Source organism: Kogia breviceps, chromosome 7 (genome assembly GCF_026419965.1).
Source record: "Kogia breviceps isolate mKogBre1 chromosome 7, mKogBre1 haplotype 1, whole genome shotgun sequence".
Classification (NCBI taxonomy): Eukaryota; Metazoa; Chordata; class Mammalia; order Artiodactyla; family Physeteridae; genus Kogia; species Kogia breviceps.
In genome coordinates, this window is record NC_081316.1 from 17,397,462 (window position 1) to 17,424,691 (window position 27,230).

The window sequence follows — 27,230 nt, forward strand, 5'->3', positions numbered from 1 at the left end:
GAGGAGGTGCGGTCGGAAGTACTTTGGAAGTTGTTTTTCTCTTTCAAGGGCTAAGCAGTCCTTTCCACTTCTGTCCTGGTCGGGAAAGTGATGTGACCTCATTGGTAACTCATTGGGTCTCCCCAAACAGTGCAGATTAAGCTCCTGAAGTGCAGGAAAGGAAACTGAGGCTCAGAGATAGTAAGAGTTAGCCTCAAATTCACGGAGGACCTCTACCTCCTGAGTCTGGGGCCCTCGGGTGACTGACTAGGTAGATCCAGACACCTGTTGCTGTACTCCGAGCTCATTTTGGTCCACGCTGCCTGTGGTGCATGCTAAATTATTACTTTTTGTAATGTCTTATCCTTGCCTTTTAAGTAGCATAGTAATGCTACATTGTGTGCATGTTGAAAGTATTACTTTGTAAAGAGCAAACACTAAATACACCGTGATACTCGTTGAACCCTGAATCGAGTGTTTTACATGCCAGTGACCTCAAATCTGGAGGCAGCCTGCCCTCTCTACCTCTGGCAGGCCCTGGCCGCATCACACCCAGCACAGGAACCCAAGCCTGCACCCACCCAGCCCACCGGGATGGTGGGAGGAGCCCATGGCCCAGGGCCAGGGGGGCAAGCCGGAAGAGCCCGGGACAGGAAGGGGTAACTACCCCCCTCCCCACGCACTTAGGAGGGGCCCCCCGGCCGGTTGCCGAAGCTGTGGCTGAGGAGGAAGTGAGAGGAGGAGGTGAGGTGCAGCAAGGAGGTAAGCTGGGCTGCAGGGGACAGGGGCCCGGCCTTTCTGCCACTTCTGGGTCCATGCTCCACCGCCACCCCACAAGAGAAGAGGGTACAGAAGGGGCTTGGAGAGATACCCTGAAATCTGCTCCCTTTGACCACGCAGTCAGGTCCTGGGGCTGGGGCCTGGCTGGATAGGAGCCCAGGCCCTAGGCTGGCTAGGAGCCACCTCTCACATTGGCTTTCCCCACATCTTGCAGCCTGTGGCATCAGGGGTCTGCAGCACCATGGCCCAGGCCCTGGGGGAGGACCTGGTGCAGCCTGGTGAGCTGCAGGATGACTCCAGCTCTTTGGGGTCTGACTCAGAGCTGAGTGGGCCTGGCCCATATCGCCAGGCTGACCGCTATGGCTTCATTGGGGGCAGCTCAGCAGAGCCAGGGTAAGTAGGGAAGGGATGGGGTGGGGCACTGGGGTGCTGGGAATAAGGGTGGGAGATGAGGGCTGAATTCTAGAGTGAGGTCCAACCTCGAGGGTCCTGGGAGGGTCTGGGGACTCAGCCAGTATCATCCCTTCTCGGGTTCCAGATGGAATCCTAAGGTTAGCAGGGCTGCGGGAGGTGGTCCCTGTATGTCTCTTTTACTCCCAGTTTCTGAGGGTTTCCACCCACCTCTGGGGCCAAACATTCTTCCCCTTTTAATCTCGCCTGGGAATCCCAGATCCAGGTCACAGAACCCACACTTCTTCCCCCACCAATCCTCTCCATTCCCAATGTACAGACAGGAAGACAAGTCCAGAGACAGATAGGAAGGTCACACAGCAGATCAGAGACAGAATCAGACTCCACCTCACAACTCTTGGCTTCTAGTCCAGGACTCTGTCTACCCAACTTCCCCGATGACTTGTCTGTGTCCCTATCCTGGGGGACAGTCAACAAGCCCCTCCCTCAACACACACCTACACACCCCCTTCAGTCTCTCCTGCTTCCACCCACATCGGAGCCACATCCTTTCCTGTCCCCATGACAACCACTGGCAACTCCTGGGTGACAGGTCCCCACCCCGCCCCAGAGATTCCCAGAGATCTCCAGGGCCAGGAGTTAGGCTCACCCAGGTAGAATGAAGGGTGGCAGATGTGGGCTCTGGGTAACAGCTGCCCAGCGCCTGGACGCCTGTGCCATGTGTCCCCAGGCCAGGTCACCCTCCTGCAGACCTTATCCGCCAGCGGGAGATGAAGTGGGTGGAGATGACCTCACGCTGGGAGAAAACCATGTCTCGGCGGTACAAGAAGGTGAGGGGGAGAGTGGCCCCACCCAGGCCTCCGTGGCTCAGCCCCCTGTGCCTCGGCCCATGCCCTGGCAAAATTCACCCCTCCCGTGTCCCAGTACCTCCTGCCTTTTCTCCCTGCTACCCAAAGTGGCTCTTGCCTGATGACAGGTTGTGCTTGGGGCCTGCCGACAGGAGCAGGGGAAGCTGGCGTTGCTGGCCTAACGGGGTCCCTTGGCCTCATCCACAGGTAAAGATGCAGTGCCGAAAAGGCATCCCCTCGGCCCTGCGGGCCCGGTGCTGGCCCCTGTTGTGCGGGGCCCATGTGTGTCAGGAGAACAGCCATGGCACTTATCAGGTGAGGGAACTGGCAGGGGTCCCACCTCCCCTCCCCTGGCCCTTCACCACTCTGGGCCTCTACACTCAACCTTTTTGTCCACCCACAGGAACTGGCTGAGGCCCCTGGGGATCCACAGTGGCTGGAGACCATCGGCAGGGACTTGCACCGCCAGTTCCCCCTGCATGAGATGTTTGTGTCACCCCAGGGTCACGGGTACGAGGCCAGTGATACCCAGGGACCCCCAGCCCCGCAACCCCCAGGTGCTTTGGCCTAGTCCCCCCCACCGCCCCGGCTTTATATCTTTGCATCTCAGAGGACCCAGCAAGGCCCTCGGGGGGCTGAGGCCTGGGCAAGGGCCGCCAGAGGGCGGGGAGGGGATGCCCGGAGCACTGGCCCCTGACGGGGTCTTCTGGCACAGGCAGCAGGGGCTCCTCCAGGTGCTTAAGGCCTACACCCTATATCGGCCAGAACAGGGCTACTGCCAGGCCCAGGGCCCGGTGGCTGCCGTGCTGCTCATGTATCTGCCCCCAGAGGTGAGTACCCTCAACCCTGCTACGGGGACCCAAGACCCTGACCCCCTAACCCCAGTGATCCATGAGCCCCAACGCTGGTGACCTAGGGACCTAGTAATCCTGTGCCCTGGACCCATGACCCCTCCATCCCCAGGAACTCTGGCCTCAGGGACCTGGGATCCTTGACTCCTACCCAAACCTGTCCTAGTGAGTGACCCAGGGCCTCATGACCACCAACCTCAGCGACCTTCAAACCCAACGACCTTGACTGCAGGAACATGGAACCCTGAGCCCTGACCTTTGCCCCAATGATCTAGGAGTCTGGATGTTATTACCTTGACCTCATGACTTCTGATTCTGAACCCTGTGACCATGATCCCTGACCCCAGTGACTCCAAGAACCCAAGACTTGATCTTGGGGGACCCTCCCTAGCCTTGGCCAGTGAGCCCCTACCCCGTGACCCTCAAATTCAACCCCCGAGCCCGGTGACTTCCAACTCCCTACACCCCTTGGTAGGCCTCTATCTGGGCAACAGGAAGCTTTTTGGTAAGACCTGCCCCTCCCCACCAGCCCCAGCACTGAGTCCAGGCTCCTGGCTCCAGAGTCACCCCAGATGGTGTCCAGACCCTCCCCTGCGCCCCTTTCCCCCGCCCTGCGGTCCCCTCCGTGGTCCCCTCTGCGGTGGGCACTCAAGGCCTGTGCCCGCCCCCAGGAGGCCTTCTGGTGCCTGGTACAGATCTGCGAGGTTTACCTCCCTGGCTACTACGGGCCCCATATGGTGAGAGGCTGGGATGGGGCCAGAGGGCACAGGGGGAGGGGCTGGGCGGGGGGCGGGGAGGGGCCTGGGGAGTGGAGGTTCTGACGGACGTGGCCACAGGAGGCTGTCCAGCTGGACGCCGAGGTATTCACGGCCCTGCTGCGGCGGCTGCTCCCGCGTGTGTACAAGCACCTGCAGCAGGTGGGCGTCGGGCCCCTGCTCTACCTGCCCGAGTGGTTCCTGTGCCTCTTCGCCCGCTCCTTGCCCTTCCCCACCGTGCTGCGTGTCTGGGACGCTTTCCTTAGCGAGGGTGAGTGGGTGGCTGGCCCGGTGGGCGGGGGCAGGTGTGGGAACTTGGGCCGGGAGCCCCGGGTGCCTGGTGTGCAGAGGGGATGAGGGTGCCAGCTCCGCTCTGCCCCACCGCCACTGCCAGTCCTGGCCTGGGGCCTGGCTGCTGGGGTGTGCTGAGGGTGACAGCGCCCTGTGGCTCCGGGGAAACGGCCCAGCCCTTGGCCACGGATCACCAGTGTAATGAATGATAGCCCCCACCCCCAGCGGTGAGACCGCCACAGGGAGGGCACCATCTGCTTGGGGGAGGGCTGGAGGCGGGGGGCGCTTCCCCAAGGTAGATAGGGCAGGAGCTGCAGAGATCCCAGTAGTGAGACAGCTCAGGGACTGGGCACAGTGGGGGCATGGCCGATGGAGCCCCACGGGCCCTTGGTGAGCGCTCTCGGAGACCAGCGCTGCTCTGGAAGCCAGGGCCACTTGAGCGAGCGAGACCTACATTCTGGTGGAGGTGGGGATGGGAGGCGATGGTACCAAATTAACAAGATATTTATAGATTGTCATAAGTTCTGTGAAGAAAATAAAACAAAGGATGTGCCAGAGTGTAGGGGGGTGGCAGGGGGAGAGTGCTGTTTAAAGGTGCTCGTGGCTGCTCTATGGAAGAGGCAAACTTGCAGGGCCAGTGTGGAGGCGGAGAGGCCAGGCTACAGACGACTGACTTGGGGGTGCGGACGTGGGAGAGGTGCCGTGCCAAGAGCGGGGTGGTTGGACCAAAAAGATGGTAGAAATCAATCAGTACATCTATTGAGCACCTGCTGTATGCCCAGTTGGCTTCAGGCTGGCTTAGAGCTCTGGCCACGGGTGTCCAGGTCGCCATCTACATGTCCTCCGCTGCAGACCCAGACCTCGACGGCAGGGCAGGGCAGGGCAGGGCAGGACCCCCCCCACCCGCGTCAGGGCTACCCTTGCCTTCTGCCTCAGGCTCCCTTTCATAACGGTGATGATGTCCCTTTACAAGTCACAGTTGTCACCAGACCTCGCTGCTGTTCTCAGCAGACCTGAGGCTACCAGGAAGGAATTCTGAGGCTCTAGGAAGAGGCCCAAGGTCACACCCATGTGCGTGTGTGCGTGTTTATGTGCACGTGTATCCTATGCTCTTGGCTTAGAGCTGAGGAGTTCTGGCTAGAATCTTTCTAGAATCAGAAGGTCACAGGTCTGAGCTGGAAAGGGCTGCACGTCACCACCCAGCCCTTCCTTGGAGGGACGAGGAGCTGAGGCCCAGAATGAGAAGGCTTGGCGTGAGGCGTTCAGTAGCCCCTGGCTCCTGGCAGGCTGCTCTGCCCAGAAGTGTCTGTGGCCGCTGAGACATGCTGGCCAGTGCTCTCAGATTGCCACCCTGCTCTCAGTCATTGGGTCACAGGAGCAGAGCTGCAGGAGGGTGGAAGGAGTCTGGCTGAGGGCAGGTTCAGGTGCAGACTGAGGAAGCCCAGGTCTGGCCCCCCAACTGAGTGAGCCCCCGGCCTGCAGGTGTGAAGGTGCTGTTCCGCGTGGGGCTGACACTGGTACGCCTGGCCCTGGGCACCACTGAACAGCGCCTGGCCTGCCCAGGGCTCCTGGAGACGCTCGGCGCCCTTCGAGCCATCCCGCCCACCCAGCTGCAGGAGGAGGTCTTCATGCCCCAGGTGGGTGCCCCTTGCCCGCCCTCTGCCATGGCCCAGCCCCCCTGCACAGTTGCGGAAACTGAGTCCCAGAGGGGGAAGTCACAGTAAGAACCGGGGCTCAGTTCTTGTCCTCTGAGCAGCAGAGAATGTGGAAACCCCAGGCCTCAAGTGGCTTTCTGTGGCTGCTTCAGTCTCTTTGCTTGTCAGCCCCTCAGCCACTTCCTGCGGCTGTGTCCTGCCCGCCCCACGGGGATCTCGTCGCTTCCTGCCCTCACCCAGGCCAGGCAGATTCAGTGTCAACTGCTCCCCACAGGTGCACAGCGTGGCCCTGTCCGAACAGGACTTGCAGCGGGAGATCAAGGCCCAGCTGGCCCAGCTGCCCACGTCGGCATCTGGGCCACCCCCGAGGCCGCAGGCCCGCCTGCCTGGGGCCCAAGCCATCTTTGAGGCCCAGCAGCTGGCAGGAACCCGGGGAGCCACCAGGCCCGAGGTACCCCGCATCGTGGTGCAGCCCCCGGAGGAGCCCAGACCGCCACGGCGCAAGCCCCAGACCCGAGGCAAGACTTTCCATGGGCTGCTGACTCGGTCCAGGGCCCCCCCTATCGAGAGCCCCGCCAGGTCCCATCGAGGCTCCACCTCCTCCCTGGACACCCGATTCTGAAGGTCCCACTTCTGAGGGGTACCAGAGACTCGGGGTCCCCCAACCCCAATAGCCTGAACGGTGGATGCCAGCCTCAAAGTAGGCACCGCGCTTTACAGCCGGGATGGATGCCTCAGCTTCTTTCCCGTGGACTGTGTCAGGCTCGAGGATGAAGGAAGGTGAGAGAGTGAGGTTTGGGGGACCCAGGCCCATCATCCGCCCATGGAGCTGTCCTGGTGCCTGGGCCCTTGTAAGCCATCAAGCTGGCGCTGAAGGAGGGTGAGATTAGGGGCACAGGCTGGGCTTAGGGGACCCCAAGGCTCCCGGGGAGGCCTGCAATAAAGTCTGAGCAGAAGCCCGTATGCAGTCAGATGGAATGCCTTCCAGCCTCTACCCTGGACCAGCGGCTCCTTCCCCTCCGGCCCTCACTCCCCTCACAGCCCCGCCCCTCCTAGTCCAGCCCTGGCGCCTCGGGGCACACTGAGGCCGCCCATTGGCTGCTGGAAGGTGTTTACCAGCACCAGGAGCTAAGCTGCAGTGCCCAGCCTCTTGGGGTCAGGTAAGGCTTCTGTACCTGGGGGCAGAGGGCTCCCCTAGCGGATGCTGGGCCCAGAAGGGGGGCTCTATCCCCTCTTCTGTTCCCTCTTCCTGCTGGCTCAGGATCCCCCCAGGGGTGTGGGCACCCTAAGCCAGGTCCGCCCCCCACGCATGGTCCTGGTCCCGTCCTCAGAGAGAGCCAGCTGAGAACAAAGGCCTAGTGTGCCCGGACAAAGGAGGAAGGGCCCGCCAGCCCTTGCCCCCTGACTAAGCCCCAGCCGCACCCCCTGGGGACTGCCGCTGTGGAAACCCCTCCCACACTCGCTAATTGCCCCCGTGGGTGCCTGAGGTGCCTGGGACAGGAGCCATCGCCAGGACGACGGGGCTGGCTTATGTTCCTGCAGGGCCCGTTCCGGGTGCCCTGCCTCCCTGCTTCCTTGGGTGCCCTCCCCTGAAGGGGGGAGGGGGAGGGCAGTACCCAGAGAAAGAGTCTGCAGTCCCCCTGCGTCTTAGTTCCCTGACCAGGGATCCAACCGGAGCACCCTGCAGTGGGAGCGCGGAGTCATAACCACTGGGCCGCCAGGGAAGTGGCAGTGGTGGCGTGTTTGAGCCATCCTTCTCAGTGGCTGAGCTGGAGCGTTGGCACCCTCAGATCTAGTGACAGGGCCACGGCTGCAGGAACGCGCTCCCTCCACATACGCTCTTGTGGCGCTCCCTCCACGTGTGACTGGCCAGGCCCTGGGTCCTGGGCACACCAATCCCTCCCCCTGAAGGAGGGACTCACGGAGGTCCAGACCCAGAACTGAGGTTTACCTGGGGGGAAACTAAGGCTCAGGAGGGGAGGCAACTGGGCCAAAGCTTCACTGCCCAGGGCAGACCCAAGGTTCACCGCTCCCCCCCGTATCAACAGCCGTGAGCCTGACACCCACCTCCCTCTGCTGTCCTGGGGCTGCTCTCTCTCTCCTGCTCCTGCCCAGCCCCCCAGTCTCGCCCCAGCCTAGGTTCTGAGTGTGGGCCAGGGGCTGGGCTCCTGTGAGTTAAAGAGAGCTTCCTGAGCCCTCCCTCCCCCTCCCCACCCCACTAGGGTACTTGGAGCTTAATAATAACACAGTCCCCTGCAGTTCACCGACCCTTTCTCAGACCCCCACACCCTCTCTCTGCAGGTGGCACTGAGAGCCTCTTTAGAGAAGGGGGAGGTGGCCAGGTTGAGCGCCCAGCCCAGGGTCACAGTTGGGGGCGGAGCCAGCTAGACCACGCCTTAGGCTTAGGGGCGGGTGTCTCATGGACTCTCCTCTGGGAGCAGGTAGGTGGGGGAACCTGCAGGGAGTTTATGGGATTTGCCCTGCACTCCCTGCCCTCCGAGCGCTCAGCTCGCCCCTCCCCCAGGTACATGCATCCCTTTCGGGACAGAAGGGAAGTGACCGCTCAGCAGGGTATCTTTGTGCAGTGAGCAACCTGCACAACCACACTCAGTGGTTGTGCAGCCCCAGCTCCCTGCAAACCTGCCTGGAAAGGGGCTCACAGAAGGCAAGGCACGCATCAGAGAGTGCTCAGCCTGTGGGGACCAAGGCTGGGATGGCAGACAGCGATGTCCATCAGCCCGGGTCAGCCCAGGGGACAGGAGTGGGGGCAAGCAAAGAGGTGGAAGGGCAAATGGACGCCCGTATGGGGGGCCATGGTCTCCATCTCGACTGCCACCCACCCCATAAGTCCCCCCATCCCCACACTGTCCGGAGGCCAGGCTTGGACTCCCTGCAGAGTCCCTGCATGGGAAAGGCCTTCTCACTCTCTCTGAACCTCAGTCTCCTCCTACAGATAATAGGATAATAACAGCTCCCACCCTAGTCCCAAGAGCACTCTACCTGTCTCATTGCTATGATAGTTATTGTTTAGTCAAGCTGGGCAGTCACCCAGGGATTGCCTCTCGTCACCCCACGCCTACCTGGCTCAGCTCAGCTTCAGGTGACCTCCAGGCTCTCCTGACACAAACAGAGCAAGACTGCCCTGCCAGCCTGCTTGCCCCAAGTCCCAGGGCCCCGGGCTGAGCTGCAGTTGCCCAACCCTGATTTTCCTCTCTGCATCCACAAGGCAAACGCCATCACAGCCGGTGCCCAGCCAGGGCAGTCTGGGAGTGGGCACAGAACCACGCTGCTCTGTGTGCATGTATGCACACACTCTGGCAGAGGGAAGACCCCAGCCCTTCCTCTCACCAGCCGTGTGACTTTGGGCAAATCACATCACCTCTCTGAGCCTCCATTGCCTCATCTGCAAAAGGCAGAGACTCATAACTGCTACCCAACAGGGTTAAGTGAGATATGGCACATAAAGAGCTCTGGACAGTGCCTGGGACAAGTCCAAAAACGTTTGCTGGCACTGCTACCTTCTGCCAGGTGCCCCCTGTCCAGCCAAGCCTGGGCTAATGTATGCACTATAATCCCCATTTGAGGGGATATACTCAGTGAAAACTGAGTCCACAGATGCTACACTGCTTGTGTTAAAAACAAGACAGCAGGGACTTCCCTGGAGGTCCAGTGGGTAAGACTCTGTGCTCCCAATGCAGGGACCCGGGTTCAATCCCTGGTTGGGGAAATAGATTCCGAATGCATGCCGCAACTAAGAGTCCACATGCTGCAACTAAAGATCCTGCATGCCACAACTAAGGTCCAGCGCAGCCAACATAAATAAATAAATAAATAAATAAATGATTTTTTAAAGAGTTAAAAAAAAAAAAAGCAAAAAGCAAGACAGCAGGCCCAAGGTGGGGTCACTTATGCTAGGCCCCATATCACCAAACTGAGATAACTTGATTACAGTTTTAGCTCTCCTGGAAACTGTATCTTAAACCAGTCAATCAGGAATTGCCTGACCAGCACTAGCAAGTTCATCTGCCTGATAGACCCCTGCTGTTGCGGAAAAGAAAGTGATCTTGCAATAACCAACCCACTTTTTTGCCTAAGTATAACTTTTTGGGTCTGCTCCCTTCTGTCTATAAAAGTCTTGCATTTTACACAACTTCTTGTAGCTCCTTTCTGTCTGCTAGATGGGATGCTGCCTGATTCATGAACCGTTGGATAAAGCAGATAAAATCTTTAAAACTTACTCTGTTGGATTTCGGTTTTTAATATTTGTTAAGTGTCAGATCTCATGCTCTTTGGTGACATCCATGCCCCAATTCTGCTCCCTCCCGTGGATCCCCCTGGAGCTCAGGCTACCCCTTCAGCAAGAGGATGGATCTTCTTGGGTGGCCGCCCCTCATTCCAGGAGACTGCGCTGGCCACAGGGAGGAGTGGAGTGTGGATCTGGTGCTAGGGAGCCCAGAGCAGCCCTGGAAAGCTGTGTGGGGAATGTGGGCTGGGCTGGGCTGGGGGGCCCCAGGTAAGTCACTTCTCTCTGGGTCCCTCCACTGGTAGACAGGGTGGTTCCTCACAGGCTGCTCTGTGTACGGTTGTAGAAAGGGGCCAAAGCAGCCACCTTTGCCTCCACAAGTGCTGTGGGGCCGTCAGTACCCTCCCCCAGCCTAGGAGGCTCTAGGGAACAGTCAGGGGGTGTCTCTGGAGAGAGGGTCTGAGTTTCCGGGGGGGGGGTTGGGGGGTAGGTGGGAGAATTGCAACAGTAGCCTACGTGCGCTGGGCTCAGGATGCTGTGATAATCTTCACCCCAGTCCTATGAGATGGTAACTAGACCCATTTAAGTCAGGAGGGGAGGGAGGTTCAGACCAGGAAGGGGAGGTGCCCAGGCCCCACAGCTGGATCTAGGATCGGAATCCATCTAATGGGACAACACTTGAGAGGGTATGAATCTCTGGGTGTGTCTCTTGGGGTGAATATGTGGCTGTGATCCAGATCTCTTGAGGTGTGCTTTTTCTGGGGGTAAGGATGTGCCTTTTGGGGAGATAACTATGGATGTCCAGCTGACCTGAGTGTTGATGGGCAGGGCAGATCATGTAGACAAGCCCCTCCCTTTGCTGTGCTCAGACCCACTAGAACTCCCAGCCTGGCCACCCTCTTCCCTCTTGGCCCCCAGCAGGGCAGAGGGTATCCCAGGGAACTGGGACTGCCCTTGTGGGGGGCGTCTTACCTAGTGGCCACTACTCTGGAGGGGCTGGGAGAGATGAGGGGGGGACCCCGCATATGTACAGGGACCCCCTGTTCAAGAAGGTCTTTCTGGGAGTGCTTGCTGCCATACGGCACAGTGCTCCTTGGCAGGCAGCTGCGGCCCAGGGTGCTGGGGAGCTCAGGACTCCATCCAAGGTCAGGGCTCCGGACTGTGTGCTCCAGCCGCTCTCCTGGCCACCCCACCCCTGAGGGCCAGCCCTGGTACCAGTCTCTGCCGGCTCCAGCTTTTTCCTCCCCCTGTATCCTCTTTCCATCTCTCTTCCATTATGGGCCTCTCTCTCTCTCTCTATTTATCCCCCTCTTTCCTCTGTCTTTTCTTTACCGCGGCCCCTAAGTCTGTGACCCTCTCTGACGATCGCTATCCGTTAGAACCTGGCCCTCTGTTCGACTTACTGTGTCTCCGAAGGTGTCCTGTCTGTCCCTCTGTTTGTCTCTCCCTGCCACCCCCCACCCCACCCCCGGCGCCTTGCCTCTGGCAGGGTCGGGCCCGCCCACCCCCAGCATCCCAGGTTCAGGATGGGTGGCGGAGGTTCTGCCGGGTCCCCCGGCTGGAGGACGGTGGGGCCGGGCCACTTCGCCCCGCGCCGCGCCCCCCCCTCGCCGCCGCCTGGCACTGGGCATGCCCCGGGCGCTTCTATATAAAGCGGCGCCGCCTCGGCCGGGCGCTGTGCCGCCGCCGCCGAGTCCCGCCGGGTCCGCGCCGCCCGCCGAGCCCGGCAGAGCCCCGCCGAGCCGCTGCCGCCCGCCAGGTACCCCGGCTGCTGCCCGCGCCCCGGGGAGAGCCAGGGAGGGGGCTGCGGGGCAGGGGCCGCGGGGACGGGACCTTGAGCGCCCGCGCCCCCCAGCGGGACCCGCGACACCGCCTGCACACCCCTCCCAGAAGCGCGCGCACACACGTGCGGGGACCCGGCGCGCCCCCCGCTGGAAGGGCTGAGCGCCAGGACCCCCGGCCCTGCCCCGCGCAGCCTGGGATGTGTGAGCCCGGGGTGCGGGCCCCATGGGGGTCCGGGCGTCAGAAATCCCTCTGCTTCCTTGGGGTGGGGGTGGGGCAGCTTTGGACACCTCCTGGCTGGGACAGGAGAGCGGCGCGGTCGCGGCCACCTCTCTGCCCCAGAGTCTTAGGGGCTGGGCTCTGCGGTAGAGATCCGGCCGGCCGCCCTGACTCCCTCCTGTCTCTCTCTGTCAGTCTCTTCCATCAGTCTCTCAGCCTCTCCACCTGTGAGATGGTGAGTCTCCTCTGGTCCCTCCCCACCAACGCCCAAGCCCCTTATCAGAGGAAGGGCCCAGAGGGCGGCATCGGGCACGTAAAAGCCTAGCCCTGGGGCTGCCTGTGCGGACAGACCCGTGACCAGCTGCGCACACACCACCCCTTGACCGCCCACTCTGTGTGCCATGGGACAAGCAGCTGCTGTGTGCTAGGCACTGCCTCTCTCCCCCATCAGCTCTGGGAGGCGGGCACTCCTGGTCCCCTTTGGCATTCATTCATCCTGCAACTTATTACCACGCGCCCTGCCCCATTCTAAGTTTGGGAACATAGCAGTGAACCCATTCTGGGCTCTCAGGGGACTCAGCTCCTAAGAAAGGGCACCAAGCCTCAGAATTTGGCACCCGTGAACCGGCATTCCAGGCCAGGTCTGAGGCCCAGACCTCTGCCCTCCCGGCTGCCTGCAGTATGCTGTCTCTCAATGACCACGGTGATTCTCTAGGTCCAAGCCTCATCAGCACCCCGGCAGGGGACAGGGCAGGCACCAGGCACCCACAAGTCCCAAAGAAACCTTACGACTTGCCCAAGGAGGCCCAGCCTGTCCCCCGGAGGACAGGCCCACCTGTGTCTGCACGTGTGTTCACAGTGAGCCTCTGAGCAGCCTCATTGGGGAGTCAGCCAGCCTCAGAGAGGGGCAGGGTGTAAGATTTCATCTAAAGTGAGCATTTCCATGACTCAGAACATCTGAAAAGAAGGGCGCCAGCTTTTTCCTTACTGAGGCCTGGCCCAGGACTGGGCGTATGGTAGATTCTCCAGCCTACTTGGAGATGACCGTGGACCAGATTCACCCACATATTTAGGTCTCAGCAGAACTCCACAATGGTACATGGGTCACTGAGGTCAGAGAGAAGAGAGCAACCCAAGAGTGATTGCTTGGTTCATTCGTTCACTTATTCTTCAGTCATCAAACATTGAGCAGCTACAGCGTGCCAGGGCTCTTTTAGGTCCCAGGGCTGCCTCGATAAACAAAACCGGCAAAAAACCTCTGCCCCTCTGAACCAGGCTGGGGCAGACCCGGGCGTGGGATGAGGGGGCAGGGGTCCAGCCAGTAGTGCATTGCTTTCTGCTCCCACCGTCTGGGGCACTGCACAGACAGTTTACAAAGCACTCCCACTTACATGTTCCTGGTGACAGGCCTTCATCCCCCAACCCAACCCAACCCAACCCAACCCAACCCATCCTCTTTTGTTCCTAGGACAGTGTCTGCCCAAGGTTAGGAGAGTGGGGGGCTTATACCCTTGGGTGACTTAATATGCCCCTTGCCTACCCTTCCCAAGACCCACCACTTCTGCCTCCCTCAGCTGTCCCTGGATCCACTGGGTCCCGAGCGTGACTCCCCCCTGGGCTCCAAGGACCTGGAAGAAGAGGAGGGCCCATGGGGCGGGGGCTCTGGCCTGCCACCCCCAGGCTGCTTCCACGGTTCCTGGCGCCATGACGTGGCCCTGGACTGCAAGGGCTCCCCCGAGGGGGCGGAGGCCCGGGCCTGGACTGTCTACTACTACAGTCTCCTGCAGAGCTGTCTGCAGCAAGCTGGCCTTCCGGAGACCCAGGACCGCAGCCAGGTGCCCCGCACAGGTGCCCAAGGGCTCCACGGAGGGGGGCAGCCCTGGGGGGAGGGGGCGCTCCTAGGAGGAGGGAGGCACCCTCAGCCCAGCCTGCTTCCCGTCTCTGTCAAGGTCAGCCCCTTCCCCTAGACTCTGGCTTGGTCTGAAGCCAGGGAGACAAGGCCAGTCAACCTCCAGAAGGCAGGCATTTCCAAGGGCATCTGGCACCAGTAAAGTCAGAGGTCATCGAGGCTTCCCTCCCACCCCCAGAAAATCCAGCCCTGGGGTTTGCAATCCGTGTTCTGTGGAGCCAAAGCTTCTACAGAAGTGTCTTGGGAGCTGCTGTGGAGGCAGCTAGCAGCTGGGACCCAGGACTCCTCCTCTGCTTTATCTGTTTTATGTATCAGGCAGCCACAAAAGATTTTGTGTGGACAGAGGGCTTACAGCTAGAGTGCGTGAACATCACAGACTGGCCCCATTGTACAAGCTGGGAAACTGAGGTGCAGAGACTCCTCCCCCCACCGCACAGGGACCAAGGGTCACACAGAAAGTCAGTGGCAGAGCTCAGGCTAGAACCCACGTCTCCAGTCACCCAGCCTCCAGTGCCTTCTGGGCCAGCTGCAGAGGGAAGGGAGCTAGCCTCAGAGGGCAAGGTGGACAGGCAGCTTCCCCTTCACTCTCCAGCTTCCTCTGTCCCCTTTACTTGTCTCGTCCAATACCCGGGGAGGACCTGGGGGTCCAAGGGTGAGGGCAGAGCTATGGGGGTGGGGAAAGGTGAGCGGAAAGAGAGCAAGGGGAGCCCCTGGTGAGCTTGGCAATGTTCTCTTCCTCAAGGCTGCCCTGGGGCGGAGGTGACCTTGTGCATTCTGGGATCCCCCAGCACCTTTCTGTCTCTGCTGCTGGAGGGCGGGGTCCAGAGCCCGGGTGAGTGTGTGCCCGAGTTCCCCCACCCCCTCCTACAGAAAGGGCAGCCCTGCCCTGGCCCGGCCACATCCCAAAATACCCGCCAACCCTGGCAACTGCCTGCATTCCACCGGGCCAGCTGCCCTACTCCGAGTGGGGGTGGGTTCTGGGAGCAGCTGCCCACGACTACCCAGGGGCCCAGGCTGGAGGTGGAGGGCATGGGGGCATGAAGCCCTCCCTGGCCAGCAACCCCCCCCCTCTGCCCACAGGAAACATGCTCCTTTGCCTGTCCCCTGCTTGGCTGACAAAGGTGCCAGCACCAGGGCAGCCGGGCGAGGCAGCCCTGCTGGTCTCCAAGGCCGTGAGCTTCCACCCGGGGGGCCTGACATTCCTGGACGATTTTGTCCCCCCTCGCCGCGCCACCTACTTCCTGGCAGGCCTGGGGCTGGGGCCTGGCCGGGGTCGAGAGGCAGCTGAGCTCGCTCGTGACCTGACCTGCCCCACAGGCGCCTCAGCCGAGCTGGCCCGGTTGCTGGAGGACCGGCTGCTGACGAGGCGATTGCTAGCTCGGCAGGGTGGCGTGGCTGTACCAGCTACCCTGGCTTTCACCTACAAGCCGCCGGCACTGCTGAGGGGAGGGGATGCCAGCCCGGGACTGCGGCTGGTGGAGCTGAATGGCAAAGAGGGCCAGGAGACACTGGTGAAGGAGGAAGTAGGGGCTTTTCTGCACTCCGAGGCCCTGGGTGATGCCCTGCAGGTAACAGGCTCTGCCCCCAAGGTTGTGCAGAGGCCAGCAGGAGGGGACCCGTGGAGGGTTACCGGGTCCTGCTGGGAAGTGGTCCCCAACTTCGAGGCCTACCACTGCCCCATCTCTGTGGTAATCTCCTGCCTTCTTACCTCAGTTTACTCATTAGCTCCTGTGGTATGAGCGCCCCGCCCTGCAGGTACGTGGGGTGGTGAGGAGGCCCCCTTCCCCTGCCTGCTGCAGGTAGCCATGAAGCTCAGTGGCTGGCGCTGGAGGGGGCGGCAGGCAATGCGTCTGTATCCCCGAGCTGAGCTGGGCCCAGTGGTGGACACAGTGCTGGCATTGCTGGAGAAACTGGAGGAGGAGGAGAGTGTCCTGGTGGAGGCTGTATGCCCACCTGCCCGGCTGCCCTTCCCAGGTGAGAGCCACCTGCGCCAGCCAGAGGTGGAGCTTGGCTTGGCCTCCTGGCTGCTCTGTGCTCAGGCCTCACCGTCTTCCCCCAGGCACCCCCCCGCCTGGCCCTGAGCTGGCTCTGCGTATCTGTGCTGTGGTCTGTCGGACACAGGGTGATAGGCCCCTGCTGAGCAAGGTGAGCATGGCGCAGGTTCAGGTCATGCCCCTGCGGCCACACCCCAGCCCAGTTCCACTGAGCTGATGAGGGCCCCTGGGCAGAGAGAGGACAAAATCTTGGGAGGGGAGCGCGGAGGATTTTGGTTGCCTCTGGGAGGACTCCGTCTGACACTTTCCCTCCTCTCCAACCCTTCCTGTGCTCCGCCCACATCCCCGAGCCCTTCCTGGTATCCCATGCTGGGTACGGGGGGCCCGGGGCTGAAACCTTCCCAGAGAGCTCCTCCCCACAGAAGAGGCTGACCCAGGGTCCCTGACAAACCTCCAGGGCCTGGAGCCCTTTAGGAGGGAGGCTTAGGGACCCTCCTAGGTACACAGCTCTGGGCCAAGCTGAGAGGGAGAGACTCAACCTTGCCCTCAGGGAGCTCTAGGACTAAGCCCACCAGGGTGGAACAGGCCCCCAGGGCTGTAGGGACTAGGACCAAGCATGCTTAGAGCCCTTCGGGAGCAGAGACCCCAGCTGGGCCTGGAAGCCTGGGTAGAGTCCCCCCAGGGGGATCAGACGAGCAGTGGCAGGGAAGGTGGTTTGTGCAGTGTTAAGTCACATTGGAGGACAGGACTTGAATGTCCAGTGAGGGGTGTGGCCTGAATCGTGACACAGGGGAAGGTGTGCTGGGGCCGGGGACAGTCCCGAGCGGACTCCTCCTGGACCAGTCCCCTGAGCCGCACCTTGCCCAGGTGGTGTGCAGCGTGGGCCGTGGGGACCGGCCTCTGCGGCACCAGAGCTCCTTGCCACGGACGCTGGAGGCGGCGCTGGCCCAGTGCGGCCTGGGTGAGGCCTCGCAGGTGGCAGTCGTGCGGCAGCGCGTCAAGGCGGCGGCCGAGGCCGCGCTAGCCGCCGTGCTGACCCTGGAGGCCGGCCTGAGCGCTGAGCAGCGCGGCGGGCGCCAGGTCCGCACTGACTTCCTCGGTGAGTGCGGGCCGCCCCGGACGGGGACGGGAGGAGGGGGGCCCGAGGCCCGAAGGCGGCCCGCACTGAGCCCGCGCCCCCTGCCCGGCCCAGGGGTGGACTTCGCCCTGACGGTGGCCGGCCGCGCGCTGACCCCCGTGGCCCTGGAGCTGAACGGAGACCTGTGTCTGGAGGCGTGCGGCGCGCTCGAAGGGCTGTGGGCCGCGCCGCGCCCGGGGCTGGCGGCCGAGGAGGCGGCGGCCGCGCCGCTGGTGGAGACGATGCTGCGACGCTCGGCGCGCTGCCTCATGGAGGGGAAACAGCTGCTGCTGCTCGGAGCGGGCGGCGTCAGCAAGAAGTTCGTGTGGGAGGCTGCGCGCGACTACGGACTCAAGGTGGGCGGGGTGGGGCTCAAAGTTCCGGCCTGAGTGGTGGAGGCAGGGCCCGGGGCGGGGTTGGCCTTGGGGCGGGGCCTGCGCGGGGCGATCTAGCCGGTGGCCTGGAGCCCAAGTGTAGGGGCGAGGTCTGTCGCCCCGTCCAGGTTAGGAGTCTCGACTTTTTCCCGCCCCTAGCTGAATTTTGTACCTGCTAAGAGTAAAAGGCCACTCGGGACACCAGACCAGCAGCCCCAAGCCCTAACCTTGGTGGTTTCCCTACGAACCCTGGTGGTTTCCCTATGAACCCTGGCCAGACTGAGCCTGCCAGTGGGAAAGAGTCCACCAGCCCTCTCTGCCACCCCTCCCATCTATATGACACTCCTCCTCCTGCAGCCATCTTTCCTTTGGCTAAACCTTACTCAGCTCCCAGCTTAAGCACTGCCTCCTTTAGGTTGCCTTCCCTACCCTCTCGGCTGGATTAGGTGTCCCACCTCTGTACCTTCTACCCAGTCATCAAGAAATACGTTTTGGGGCTTCCCTGGTGGCTCAGTGGTTGAAAGTCCGCCTGCCGATGCAGGGGACACGGGATCGTGCCCCGGTCTGGGAAGAGCCCCCATGCCGAGCAATTGGGTCTGTGAGCCATGGCCACTGAGCCTGCGCGTCCAGAGCCTGTGCTCCGCAACGGGAGAGGCCACAACAGTAAGAGGCCCGCGTACCGAAAATATATATATATATACACGTTTTGAGCACGTAGCACTGGTGAAGCTGTCTCCCCTGAGGGCCAGGACCATGTTCTAGGCCCCATCTTATTGCCCAGCGCCCAGCACGAGCTGATTTCGGTGTGTTACCGCCCTGTGGTTTCTGCAGCTGCACCTAGTGGAGTCGGACCCCAACCACTTTGCGTCCCAGCTGGTGCAGACCTTCATCCACTTCGATGTAACAGAGCACCGGAGAGATGAGGAGAACGCACGGGTGTTGGCGGAGCTGGTGCGGGCACGCGGCCTGCAGCTAGACGGCTGCTTTTCCTACTGGGATGACTGCCTGGTGCTCACGGCCTTGCTCTGCCAGGAGCTGGGTCTGCCCTGCAACCCGCCAGCCGCCATGCACCTGGCTAAGCAGAAGAGCCGCACCCAGCTGCACTTGTTGTGCCGCCATGGCCCACCGTGGCCCGCCCCCTCCCTCTATGCTGTGCCCTGCTGCCCACTGGAGAGCGAGGCCGACGTGGACAGGGCTGTCCGTCAGGTGCCCCTGCCAGGTGTCATGAAGCTGGAGTTTGGGGCGGGTGCAGTGGGAGTACGGCTGGTGGAGGACGCGTCGCAGTGCCATGAGCACTTTTCCCGGATCGCCCGAGACCTGCAGGGTGAGGCCGACCACCCTGGCATCGGGCTGGGCTGGGGCAATGCCATGCTGCTGATGGAGTTCATCGAGGGCACCGAACACGACGTGGATCTGGTGTTGTTTGGGGGGAGACTGCTGGCTGCCTTCGTCTCCGACAATGGCCCCACACGGCTGCCTGGCTTCACTGAGACGGCGGCCTGCATGCCCACTGGGTTGGCACCGGAGCAGGAGGCGCAGCTGGTGCAGGCAGCCTTCCGCTGTTGCCTGGGCTGCGGGCTGCTGGATGGGGTCTTCAACGTGGAGCTCAAGCTGACTAGGGCTGGGCCGCGGCTCATCGAGATCAACCCCCGCATGGGTGGCTTCTACCTGCGAGACTGGATCCTGGAGCTTTATGGTGTGGACCTGCTGCTCGCTGCTGCTATGGTGGCCTGTGGCCTGCGGCCTGCCTTGCCTGCCCACCCACGCGCCCGTGGCCACCTGGTGGGTGTCATGTGCCTGGTGTCCCAGCACCTGCAGGCGCTGAGTTCCACCGCCAGCCGTGAGACCCTGCAGGCTCTTCACGACCAGGGCCTGCTGCGTCTCAATCTGCTGGAGGAGACCCTGGTGCCTGGAGAATACGAGGAGCCCTACTGCAGTGTGGCCTGTGCTGGGCCCAGCCCGGCGGAGGCCCGTCTCCGCCTGTTGGGCCTCTGCCAGGGCCTGGGCATCGACGGGCCCCACTACCCCGTCGCCTACTTCTTGTCCCACTTCAAATAGTGCTGGGGCCAGAGGGCAGGGGCAACGTGCTGGAGGGGACGCGCTGGTGCCCTCTGCCCCCTGGTGCTCTCCCTGCTTCTCTTCCCATGGTCCTGCCCCAACCGTTGGAGAGGTCTGGTCCCCTCCAAGGCCCCAGGTCTGTTCCAGAGCGGCAGGGCTATTTTGACACCACGGACTCCTGGACTTGAGGGGCCACAGAAGAAGTAGCTGGTGGGCTGCTTGCCGTCCCGAAGGCCTCAGTCCAGCCCATAGCTTCCCAGGACTCTAGTCATGGAGAAGCAACAACAACTGTGCACACACACACACCCTGCCCCCAGGTTAGTGCGAGTGGGCCCAAACCCAGCCCATCCTTCCCACCCCTCCAGGTCTGTCTCTTCCTGCTGCCTACAGGAGAGAACCTGGCCTCTGGCTTTGGACAAATCCCAAGAAAGCCTGAGACTAAACCCCTCGTCCTCCTACTCTCACCCCCTCATTTAACAAATTCTAGTTAGTTCTGGAGCCTGCTGACAATGTTTCGCAGTGCCCCACCTGCCTCACTTGGCCTGGGCAGTAGAAGCAGGTGACCTGGGGTCAGCAGTAACCATCTCCCCTCCAGGCAGACAGTCTTGCCCCATTCTACAGAAAAGGAAACAGGCTCAGAGAGGAAAAGCCACTGCCTCAATGTCATACCACAGTGGATGAAGAGTCGAGGGACAAGATGCAAGGTCCAGGTTTCTGCTTTTACTAAGTTGTACCTGCCCACTCAGCTTCCAGGCCCCACTCACCTCCTATATGTGGCCCTGAGACATGTGAACACCCTCCCGTGCACCATGCACCTTATCCACCAAGCTTTGGTGCTTTGGCCTCAGGCACACCTAACTAGCATTGGCAGAGGAGACTCTACACTCCCTTCCTCATTCAGGGGAGGCTGCTTTAAGAACTCTGCCTCTGTGCTGCACAGGAGCTGTGGACAGCTCCATAAGCGTCCCTCTCCAAATAAAGGCTTATGGACTAGTGAAACGTCCAGAGTCTGGGATAGGTTCTTGCGACTTGGCCAACACTTCTCAAGCTCAGGTAGACAGGGGATGGGGAAGGGGGAGGGAGAGGTAGTTAGGGGATACCCGTAGCGTCTAGAGCTAAGGATAAACCGCCACACTGACCAGGCCTCTGGGTTGACCTTTGGCGAGGGGCCTGCTAGGGGCACCTACACCAGGACCCAAACCCGAGGGTGGAATTACAATGAGGGTCACACCCAACCAGATAACCCTCCTCCAGCCTGGAGACCCTGAATTCTGTCCATTTGAGCTCATATCTAGCCTCCCCTGTCCAACTGGAATGCACACCCAGACAGCTTCCAAAAAGCAGAACTCATCCAAGGCCTGGTCTGGCCCAGTTCACATTCCCAGAATCCCATCCAACAAGAATCCATCCCCAAATCTAAACTCACACAGGCTGGGTTTGGTGTGTTCATTATTGTAGTGTCACCAAACACAAGTTCGTGTGTCTGACGCACAGCACAAGCCCATAATTACGGGTGGATCAGTGAGACCCAAACCCTTTCCGGCAGGAATCTGGCAACAAAGCCCAGCAGTGAGCTGAGCACGGAGCAGTAAATGCTGACTTGCGGGTCCTCGAGCGGGAGGCACGTTAGAGACCGTGATGCAGCAGCCGGCTCCCTTTCAGAGGCGAACAGAGAGATATACTCGACCCGCCTCTAGCCACCACCCAGACAACCTGGCAGCGTAGGGCTCCAACAGGGCTGGGAATTGCATTTACACTCACACCTGCATGCACTTCGACTCTGCCCCGTCCAAAGTCAAAGTCGCCCCAGAATCAAAATGGTCGGCTTCCTGTGCCGCCCCGGAGGAAGCTGTGCTGGGAAGACTGAGGGGCCCGCGGAAGAAGGTTCGGCGGGCTTTAGCACCCCGGCACTCAGGAACTACCATTCCCGAGATGCCTTGTGACGGACGCCAACTTTTCTCGCCGCCAGCTCGCGGGAGGGGCAGCCTCTCTCGTCATCGGCGCGCGAGGCCGCCGTCGCGGAGTGATGACGTAAGGCCCGGGACGGCCTGTCAGTCAGAGCGCTGCTGGGTAAGCACCTGGGGGCCCGCGGGGCCGGCGCAGCCATGGCGGCGGTGTTTGACCTGGACCTGGAGACGGAGGAAGGCAGCGAGGGCGAGGGCGAGCCAGAGTTTAGCCCCGCGGTGAGTGGTCCGCCCGGACGCGGCTCGATCGCGGCTCGATCCCATCATCCAGGCGGTGGGATCGCTCGTGCGCCCGGTCCCCCGCCCCCAGAGTGGGCTCCTCTCCTGCAGACCCCGGTCTGTCTAAGATCCCGGCCGCTATTAGGCTCTGACCCTACCTTCACCCCCACCTGTCTTGCAGGCCCCCAGCCCTTCCCCTGCATCTCCCTTTCCTGCCCTCGGCTCTCCTCCCTAGTCCTGGCCCACCGCCTGATGGCTCCCGTTCCTCACCCTCTCCACGCCTGGGCCAAGCAGACCAGCTTGTGGGGAGGGAGCCTGGCACCTCCCTTGGCTCTTACCCCTCGGTTTCTCACAGGACGTGTGTCCCCTTGCCGAGTTGAGGGCGGCTGGCCTGGAGTGAGTGAGGGTCGTGTTGGGGGAGGAGGGAATGGGCTGGGGAAGGGGACCTGAAGAGCACTGGAGCTTGCGCCCGTTAACTTCTTGTGTCCACAGGCCTGTGGGACAGTATGAGGAGGTGGAGCTGACTGAGAGCAGTGTGAACCCGGGCCCTGAGCGCATCGGGCCCCACTGCTTTGAGCTGCTGCGCGTGCTGGGCAAGGGGAACTATGGCAAGGTACCGGCCCTGCTCCTTCCTCACTGGCCTCACAGCCTCAGTCTTGCTGCACCGGAGGTTCTCAAAACAAATTAGAGTTATAGAGACTTCTGTGGCGGTCTAGTGCTTCCAATGCAGGGGGCGGGGATTCGATCCCTGGTCGGGGAACTAAGATCGCACATGCCGCGCAGCCAAAAAGTTAAAAGAAAAAAAAGTTCGACTTGTAAACCCTCTTAGAATCGGACTTGAAATCTTTACCGCCCCACTCTTGGGTGGGCCTCTCGGTCCCAGTGCCAGAGCTTCAGGGTAGGGCTTTTTTTTTTTTTTTTTCAGGGTAGGGCTTTTTGAAGATAGGATATGGAGAGGGAGGTTGACCCTGTCTCCCCTGCCCTGCAGGTGTTCCAGGTGCGAAAGGTGCAGGGCACCAATGTGGGCAGAATATATGCCATGAAAGTTCTGAGGAAGGTGAGTCATTCGTTCAGCCGACAGATCCTCACCCAGTGGCTGCCATTCCCAATGTTCTACACTGGCCTTTGGGAGACAGCAGTGAACGTGGTGGAGGAGATGGTCACTATCTTGGGCACTTGCTTGTTCATTGTCAGTAGCAATTATATTGTTTTGCAGTATATTCTCAACCATGGGCAATACTGCCTCCGAGGCAACGTCTGGCAATGTTGGCAATGTCGGTGTACATTTCTGAGTCACGACCAGAGAGGGGCTGCCACAGGCATCCAGTGGGTCGAGCCCAGGGATTCTGCTAAAGGTCTAACAATGCAAAAGGCAGCCCCCCACAGCAAAGAATTATCTGCCCTAAATGTCCTGAGTGCGGAGGTTGAGAAACACGGTGCTACTAGAATAAACCAGTCCCTGGAAAGGATGGTTGCTGATAGCTGCAGAATTATGGAGAAATACAATGGGGTGATAGAGAATGGCTGAAGGGTAATGGCTGGAGGGACTGAGGGAGTCCTGGGGCCCCCCCCTTCTAACCAATCCCTGCCTCTGCAGGCCAAAATTGTGCGCAACGCCAAGGACACTGCACACACGCGGGCTGAGCGGAACATTCTAGAGTCAGTGAAGCACCCCTTCATTGTGGAACTGGCCTATGCCTTCCAGACTGGTGGCAAACTCTACCTCATCCTGGAGTGCCTCAGTGGTATGAGTGCGGGCCCATCCGGGGTGTGGGCAAGGCCAGGGAACCAGCACAGGGAGCTCTGGGGGGAGCTGGGAGAGACGTGGTATGTAGAATGGCCAGGGGGGCCCCACCTCATCCATCCCTCTGTCCGTTCATTCATTCATTCATTCATTCAGCAAACGTCTGTCCAGTGCCTCTTGTATCCCTCACTGGTGTTGGGCGTGGATGGGAATGGTGGGAGTTTGTATAGATGTCCAGAGGGTTGTTTTGTCCATTTCCAGTAGCCCTTCATGTCCTGGTCCTCTCTCCTGTGTGCCCTGCATCCAGTCAGATCCCAATCCAGATGGTTCATTCTCTGCAGTGTCCTCTCTCCTCTCTACTCTCTTGGACGGAGGGGAGGCGTCACAGTTGTTTCTTAACTGGCCTCAAAGCCTCCAGCTCACCCTCTTCCTAGTGTCTCCTCCACCAACTTCCAGGGTCATCGTCTCAGAGCACGGGATTGCCCCCAACACTCCTACTCAGAATTCCATGGCTCCCTGGAACTGCCCGGATCAAGCCTGGCCTCCTTGGCCTGGTGTCCCCTGCTCGCCATGAAGCAATCCGGGCCTGCATTTCCTACTGACCCCATCTGGCCCGATGAGCCCTGGGAGCTTCATTTCCTGCGCTCCGTCTCTGCATCCCCTTTAAGTCTCTCCGCTGCCAGGGACTTGATCTGTCCCCTCGCGTTGGGGTTAATGGTGTCCTCCTGTCTCCTCTGCGAAGTTTTCTGGCAGGCTCTCAGAGCCGTTGCCTCAGTCTGGCACGCTGGAGCAGCTGTGTGCGTGTCTGTCTCACCATTAGACTGAGCGTCCTGCGGGCAGTGGCTGGGTCTCTTCATCTTTGTCCCCAGCTTCACCCAGCACAGGGCCAGGCACCGAGTAGGCGTCGGTAGACGTTTGCTGAATTGAATTGAGTCCCCACGGCAGCTCTGGGAGGCAGGTAGGGCGGGAATTACGAGCCCCACTCTCCCCGAGAAGAAACCAAGGCTTGGCAAGCAGAGGAGCTTGGTCCCAGCACACAGCTGCTGACATGTTTGTGTCGCAGGCGGCGAGCTCTTCACACATCTGGAGCGAGAGGGCATCTTCCTGGAAGACACGGCCTGGTGGGTGTTACCTCCAGCCTCTCTCCTGAGGGGGTCCAGGGACCCCTCCCCGCCAGGGCCTGGCTCCACTCCCACCCCCCCACCCCTTGCCTTCACCCTGTCCTGTCTCTGCAGTTTCTACCTGTCAGAGATCACACTGGCCCTGGGCCATCTCCACTCCCAAGGCATCATCTACCGGGATCTCAAACCTGAGAACATCATGCTGAACGGCCAGGGTGCGCATGTGTGGGGCGGGCTGAGCCCCGTGGGGTGGCCTGGGGTCCTGACTGACCCGCCCCAACGTTCTTCCTCAGGCCACATCAAACTGACGGACTTCGGCCTCTGCAAGGAGTCGATTCACGAGGGTGCCGTCACCCACACCTTCTGCGGCACCATCGAGTACATGTAAGCGGCAGCCGGCTGGGCCCAGGGGTCGGGAGGACAGCCAGGCAGGGCTCGGCCTGACTGATGGTTCCACCTGGCCCCCAGGGCCCCTGAGATTCTGGTGCGCAGTGGCCACAACCGGGCGGTGGACTGGTGGAGCTTGGGGGCCCTGATGTACGACATGCTCACTGGATCGGCAAGTCCAGCCTCCTCGGGAGGGTGGGCGTGGGGGCGGGAGGAGGGCCCCCTCCCGGGGCAGGGGCGGGCCCGGTGGGGGGCCCGCAAGGCTTCTCTCACCCTCTGCCTTCTCCAGCCACCCTTCACTGCAGAGAACCGGAAGAAAACCATGGACAAGATCATCAGAGGGAAGCTGGAGCTGCCCGCCTACCTCACCCCAGATGCCCGGGACCTCGTCAAAAAGGTTGGCTCCCTCCTGCCCTCGGTCCGGCCCCCGTCTCTTCTCCCAGGCCCTGCATGAGTCTCCATGGGCCAGGGTTGCTGGAGCTCCCCACTCCCCTTCCCCCACCTGTACGATGTGCCTTTGGGATGAGGGGCACTGGTTGTGAGGTGTGAGACGTCAGCTCTGACGCAGACAGGCTGCAGACCTTGGACAGGTCCCTAGTCCGAGTGCTAATCAGTGAGACCTGCACCATGCACTAGCCGCTCTCCTCAAAAAGTCGATCACTGGGGCTTCCCTGGTGGCGCAGTGGTTGCGAGTCCGCCTACTGATGCGGGGGAGGCGGGTTCGTGCCCCGGTCCGGGAAGATCCCACATGCCGCGGAGCGGCTGGGCCCGTGAGCCATGGCCGCTGAGCCTGCGCGTCTGGAGCCTGTGCTTCGCAACGGGAGAGGCCATAGCAGTGAGAGGCCCGCGTACCGCAAAAAAAAAAAAAAAAGGCGATCACTGGCGATCAAAGTGGGAGGCTAGGCACCCCATCCAGATTGTGAGTTGGATCCCCACGAATGTGCCCTGGGGTGATGCCAGCAAAGGCTTTGTGGAGAAGGGGCCATGGGACCAAACCTTGGAAATCCTGAGGGTGTCAGTAGGCGGAGACCACACTCCAGGGCCCCCACCGCAAGCCACGACCCCTTTCTCACCTTTCCCCACCCCCTGGGGCCACTCGGAAACAATCGGAACCTCTGCCCGGGACCCTCACCCCCTGCCCTTGTCCTGCAGTTTCTGAAGCGGAATCCCAGCCAACGTATCGGGGGTGGCCCCGGGGACGCCGCTGATGTGCAGGTGGGTCTGGGACCATTACAGGGGGGTAGGGCCAAGCCCCCAAGGGTGTCTGGGTGCAGGGGGCAGGGCCCTAGGGCAGAGGGAGTTCCTGTGGGAGCCACGGAGGGTGAAATGTTGGCATGTTTGGGGGCACTCTGCCCACAGAGGCACCCCTTCTTCCGGCACGTTAATTGGGACGACCTCCTGGCTCGCCGCGTGGACCCCCCTTTCCGGCCCTCCCTGGTGAGTGGAGGTCCCACTGGCTTGGGGGCGGGTAGAGGCCCCTGTCCTGGACACCCCTGACTCTCCCCCCGGGGTGCCCACAGCAGTCGGAGGAGGACGTGAGCCAGTTTGACTCCCACTTCACGAGGCAGACGCCAGTGGACAGTCCAGACGACACGGCCCTCAGTGAGAGCGCCAACCAGGCCTTCCTGGTGAGGTCTGGGGGCCTGAGGGTTATGGGGACACGGGCAGGGGTGTGGCCAAGGAGTGGTGGACCCTGAGCATCGCCTGGCCCCGCCTCTGCTCCCTAGGGCTTCACGTACGTGGCACCCTCCGTCCTGGACAGCATCAAGGAGGGCTTCTCCTTCCAGCCCAAACTGCGCTCCCCCAGGCGCCTCAACAGCAGCCCCTGGACCCCCATCAGGTACCACGAGGCGGCGGCTGTTCTAGCTTTGGCTCTGCCGTCAACCCCAGGGCTGCCTTGGCCATCTCTGAACCAGCCTCAGCCTCTGTTTCTCCGTCTACCATGGGGACTTCTATGGCAGGGGCCGCCTGGGTGGGCACTTGACTGCATCCTGGCCCCGTGCCAGTAAATGCTGACTCTGCCTTGGTTTCCCCTGCAGCCCCCTGAAGTTCTCGCCCTCTGAGGGATTCCGACCCAGCCCCGGCCCACCAGAGCCCATGGAGCCCCCTCTACCCCCTCTCCTGCTGCCACCGCCGCCGCCACCACCGCCCTCGAGCACTGCCCCCCTCCCCATCCGACCCCCCTCAGGGACCAAGAAGTCCAAGAAAGGCCGTGGGCGCCCTGGGCGCTAAGAGGGTGGGTGGAGATGAGGGCAGTGAGACCCCGGGCCAGTCCCAGAGACCTGGGGCTGTGCCTAGGGGTACAGGAGCGAGTGTGCGTGAGTGTGTCTCTGCTGGGGGTGGCCGTGCCCCTCAATCATGAACACGAAGTACTGCAGACTACGGCTGCCAGTCAAGGGGGGCTGCCCGCCGGCCTCCCGCAGTTGAGCTGTGCCCTTGGGTTATTAAAGTATTCAGTCACGGCCCTGACCTGGCTTCTCCTTTGGACTTCTGGGGCAGTCTGGGGCAGGGGCTGGTGGGGTCGTGCCG

General features: G+C 61.5%; 3 protein-coding genes across 9 annotated transcripts; all 3 read left to right on the top strand.

Annotated features, from left to right (window-relative positions):
• Positions 1-584: 584 nt before the first annotated feature.
• TBC1D10C (TBC1 domain family member 10C) lies at positions 585-6,695 on the top strand. 2 transcript variants are annotated; one of them, XM_059069364.2, is made up of 10 exons: positions 703-741; positions 974-1,152; positions 1,901-2,000; positions 2,226-2,333; positions 2,422-2,528; positions 2,734-2,848; positions 3,541-3,606; positions 3,706-3,895; positions 5,398-5,552; positions 5,845-6,695. In XM_059069364.2, exons 2-10 carry the CDS (start codon positions 1,001-1,003, stop codon positions 6,190-6,192), a joined length of 1,341 nt encoding a protein of 446 aa, XP_058925347.1. In that variant the 5' UTR covers positions 703-741; positions 974-1,000; the 3' UTR covers positions 6,193-6,695. The 2 variants fall into 2 exon arrangements, with proteins under 2 accessions (XP_066893801.1, XP_058925347.1); XM_067037700.1 differs by lacking the exon at positions 3,541-3,606 and having other exon boundaries at positions 585-1,152.
• Positions 6,696-11,507: 4,812 nt separating this feature from the next.
• On the top strand, positions 11,508-21,300 carry CARNS1 (carnosine synthase 1). Of its 3 annotated transcripts, none has more exons than XM_059069304.2 (10): positions 11,508-11,572; positions 12,010-12,049; positions 13,389-13,662; positions 14,466-14,555; positions 14,804-15,291; positions 15,523-15,697; positions 15,783-15,868; positions 16,585-16,816; positions 16,910-17,190; positions 18,040-20,265. In XM_059069304.2, exons 2-10 carry the CDS (start codon positions 12,047-12,049, stop codon positions 19,264-19,266), a joined length of 2,856 nt encoding a protein of 951 aa, XP_058925287.2. In that variant the 5' UTR covers positions 11,508-11,572; positions 12,010-12,046; the 3' UTR covers positions 19,267-20,265. The 3 variants fall into 3 exon arrangements, 2 of the variants coding, with proteins under 2 accessions (XP_058925287.2, XP_066893794.1); XM_067037693.1 differs by having other exon boundaries at positions 15,041-15,291; XR_010841309.1 differs by lacking the exons at positions 11,508-11,572; positions 12,010-12,049; positions 13,389-13,662; positions 14,466-14,555 and adding an exon at positions 21,236-21,300 and having other exon boundaries at positions 14,788-15,291; positions 18,040-19,583.
• On the top strand, positions 21,286-27,170 carry RPS6KB2 (ribosomal protein S6 kinase B2). 4 transcript variants are annotated; one of them, XM_059069357.2, is made up of 15 exons: positions 21,288-21,449; positions 21,805-21,845; positions 21,942-22,062; positions 22,438-22,506; positions 23,047-23,194; positions 24,257-24,314; positions 24,429-24,529; positions 24,608-24,698; positions 24,783-24,873; positions 24,991-25,098; positions 25,854-25,916; positions 26,061-26,138; positions 26,222-26,329; positions 26,429-26,541; positions 26,741-27,170. In XM_059069357.2, the coding sequence occupies exons 1-15, from the start codon at positions 21,372-21,374 to the stop codon at positions 26,931-26,933; spliced, it is 1,461 nt and encodes a 486-aa protein (XP_058925340.1). In that variant the 5' UTR covers positions 21,288-21,371; the 3' UTR covers positions 26,934-27,170. The 4 variants fall into 4 exon arrangements, with proteins under 4 accessions (XP_066893795.1, XP_058925342.1, XP_058925340.1 ...); XM_067037695.1 differs by having other exon boundaries at positions 21,295-21,449; positions 21,631-21,845; XM_067037694.1 differs by lacking the exons at positions 24,429-24,529; positions 24,783-24,873 and having other exon boundaries at positions 21,286-21,449.
• Positions 27,171-27,230: the final 60 nt, after the last annotated feature.

Coding starts and splice junctions, on each gene's coding strand:
- TBC1D10C (XM_059069364.2), top strand. CDS start 1,001: ATGGCCCAGGCCCTGGGGGAGGACCTGGTGCAGCCTGGTGAGCTGCAG. Junction 2,001..2,225: donor TGTCTCGGCGGTACAAGAAG/GTGAGGGGGAGA, acceptor CCTCATCCACAG/GTAAAGATGCAGTGCCGAAA. Junction 5,553..5,844: donor AGGAGGTCTTCATGCCCCAG/GTGGGTGCCCCT, acceptor TGCTCCCCACAG/GTGCACAGCGTGGCCCTGTC.
- CARNS1 (XM_059069304.2), top strand. Junction 15,698..15,782: donor TGCCCGGCTGCCCTTCCCAG/GTGAGAGCCACC, acceptor GTCTTCCCCCAG/GCACCCCCCCGCCTGGCCCT. Junction 17,191..18,039: donor CGCGCGACTACGGACTCAAG/GTGGGCGGGGTG, acceptor TGGTTTCTGCAG/CTGCACCTAGTGGAGTCGGA.
- RPS6KB2 (XM_059069357.2), top strand. CDS start 21,372: ATGGCGGCGGTGTTTGACCTGGACCTGGAGACGGAGGAAGGCAGCGAG. Junction 24,530..24,607: donor CATCATGCTGAACGGCCAGG/GTGCGCATGTGT, acceptor GTTCTTCCTCAG/GCCACATCAAACTGACGGAC. Junction 24,874..24,990: donor ACGACATGCTCACTGGATCG/GCAAGTCCAGCC, acceptor TGCCTTCTCCAG/CCACCCTTCACTGCAGAGAA.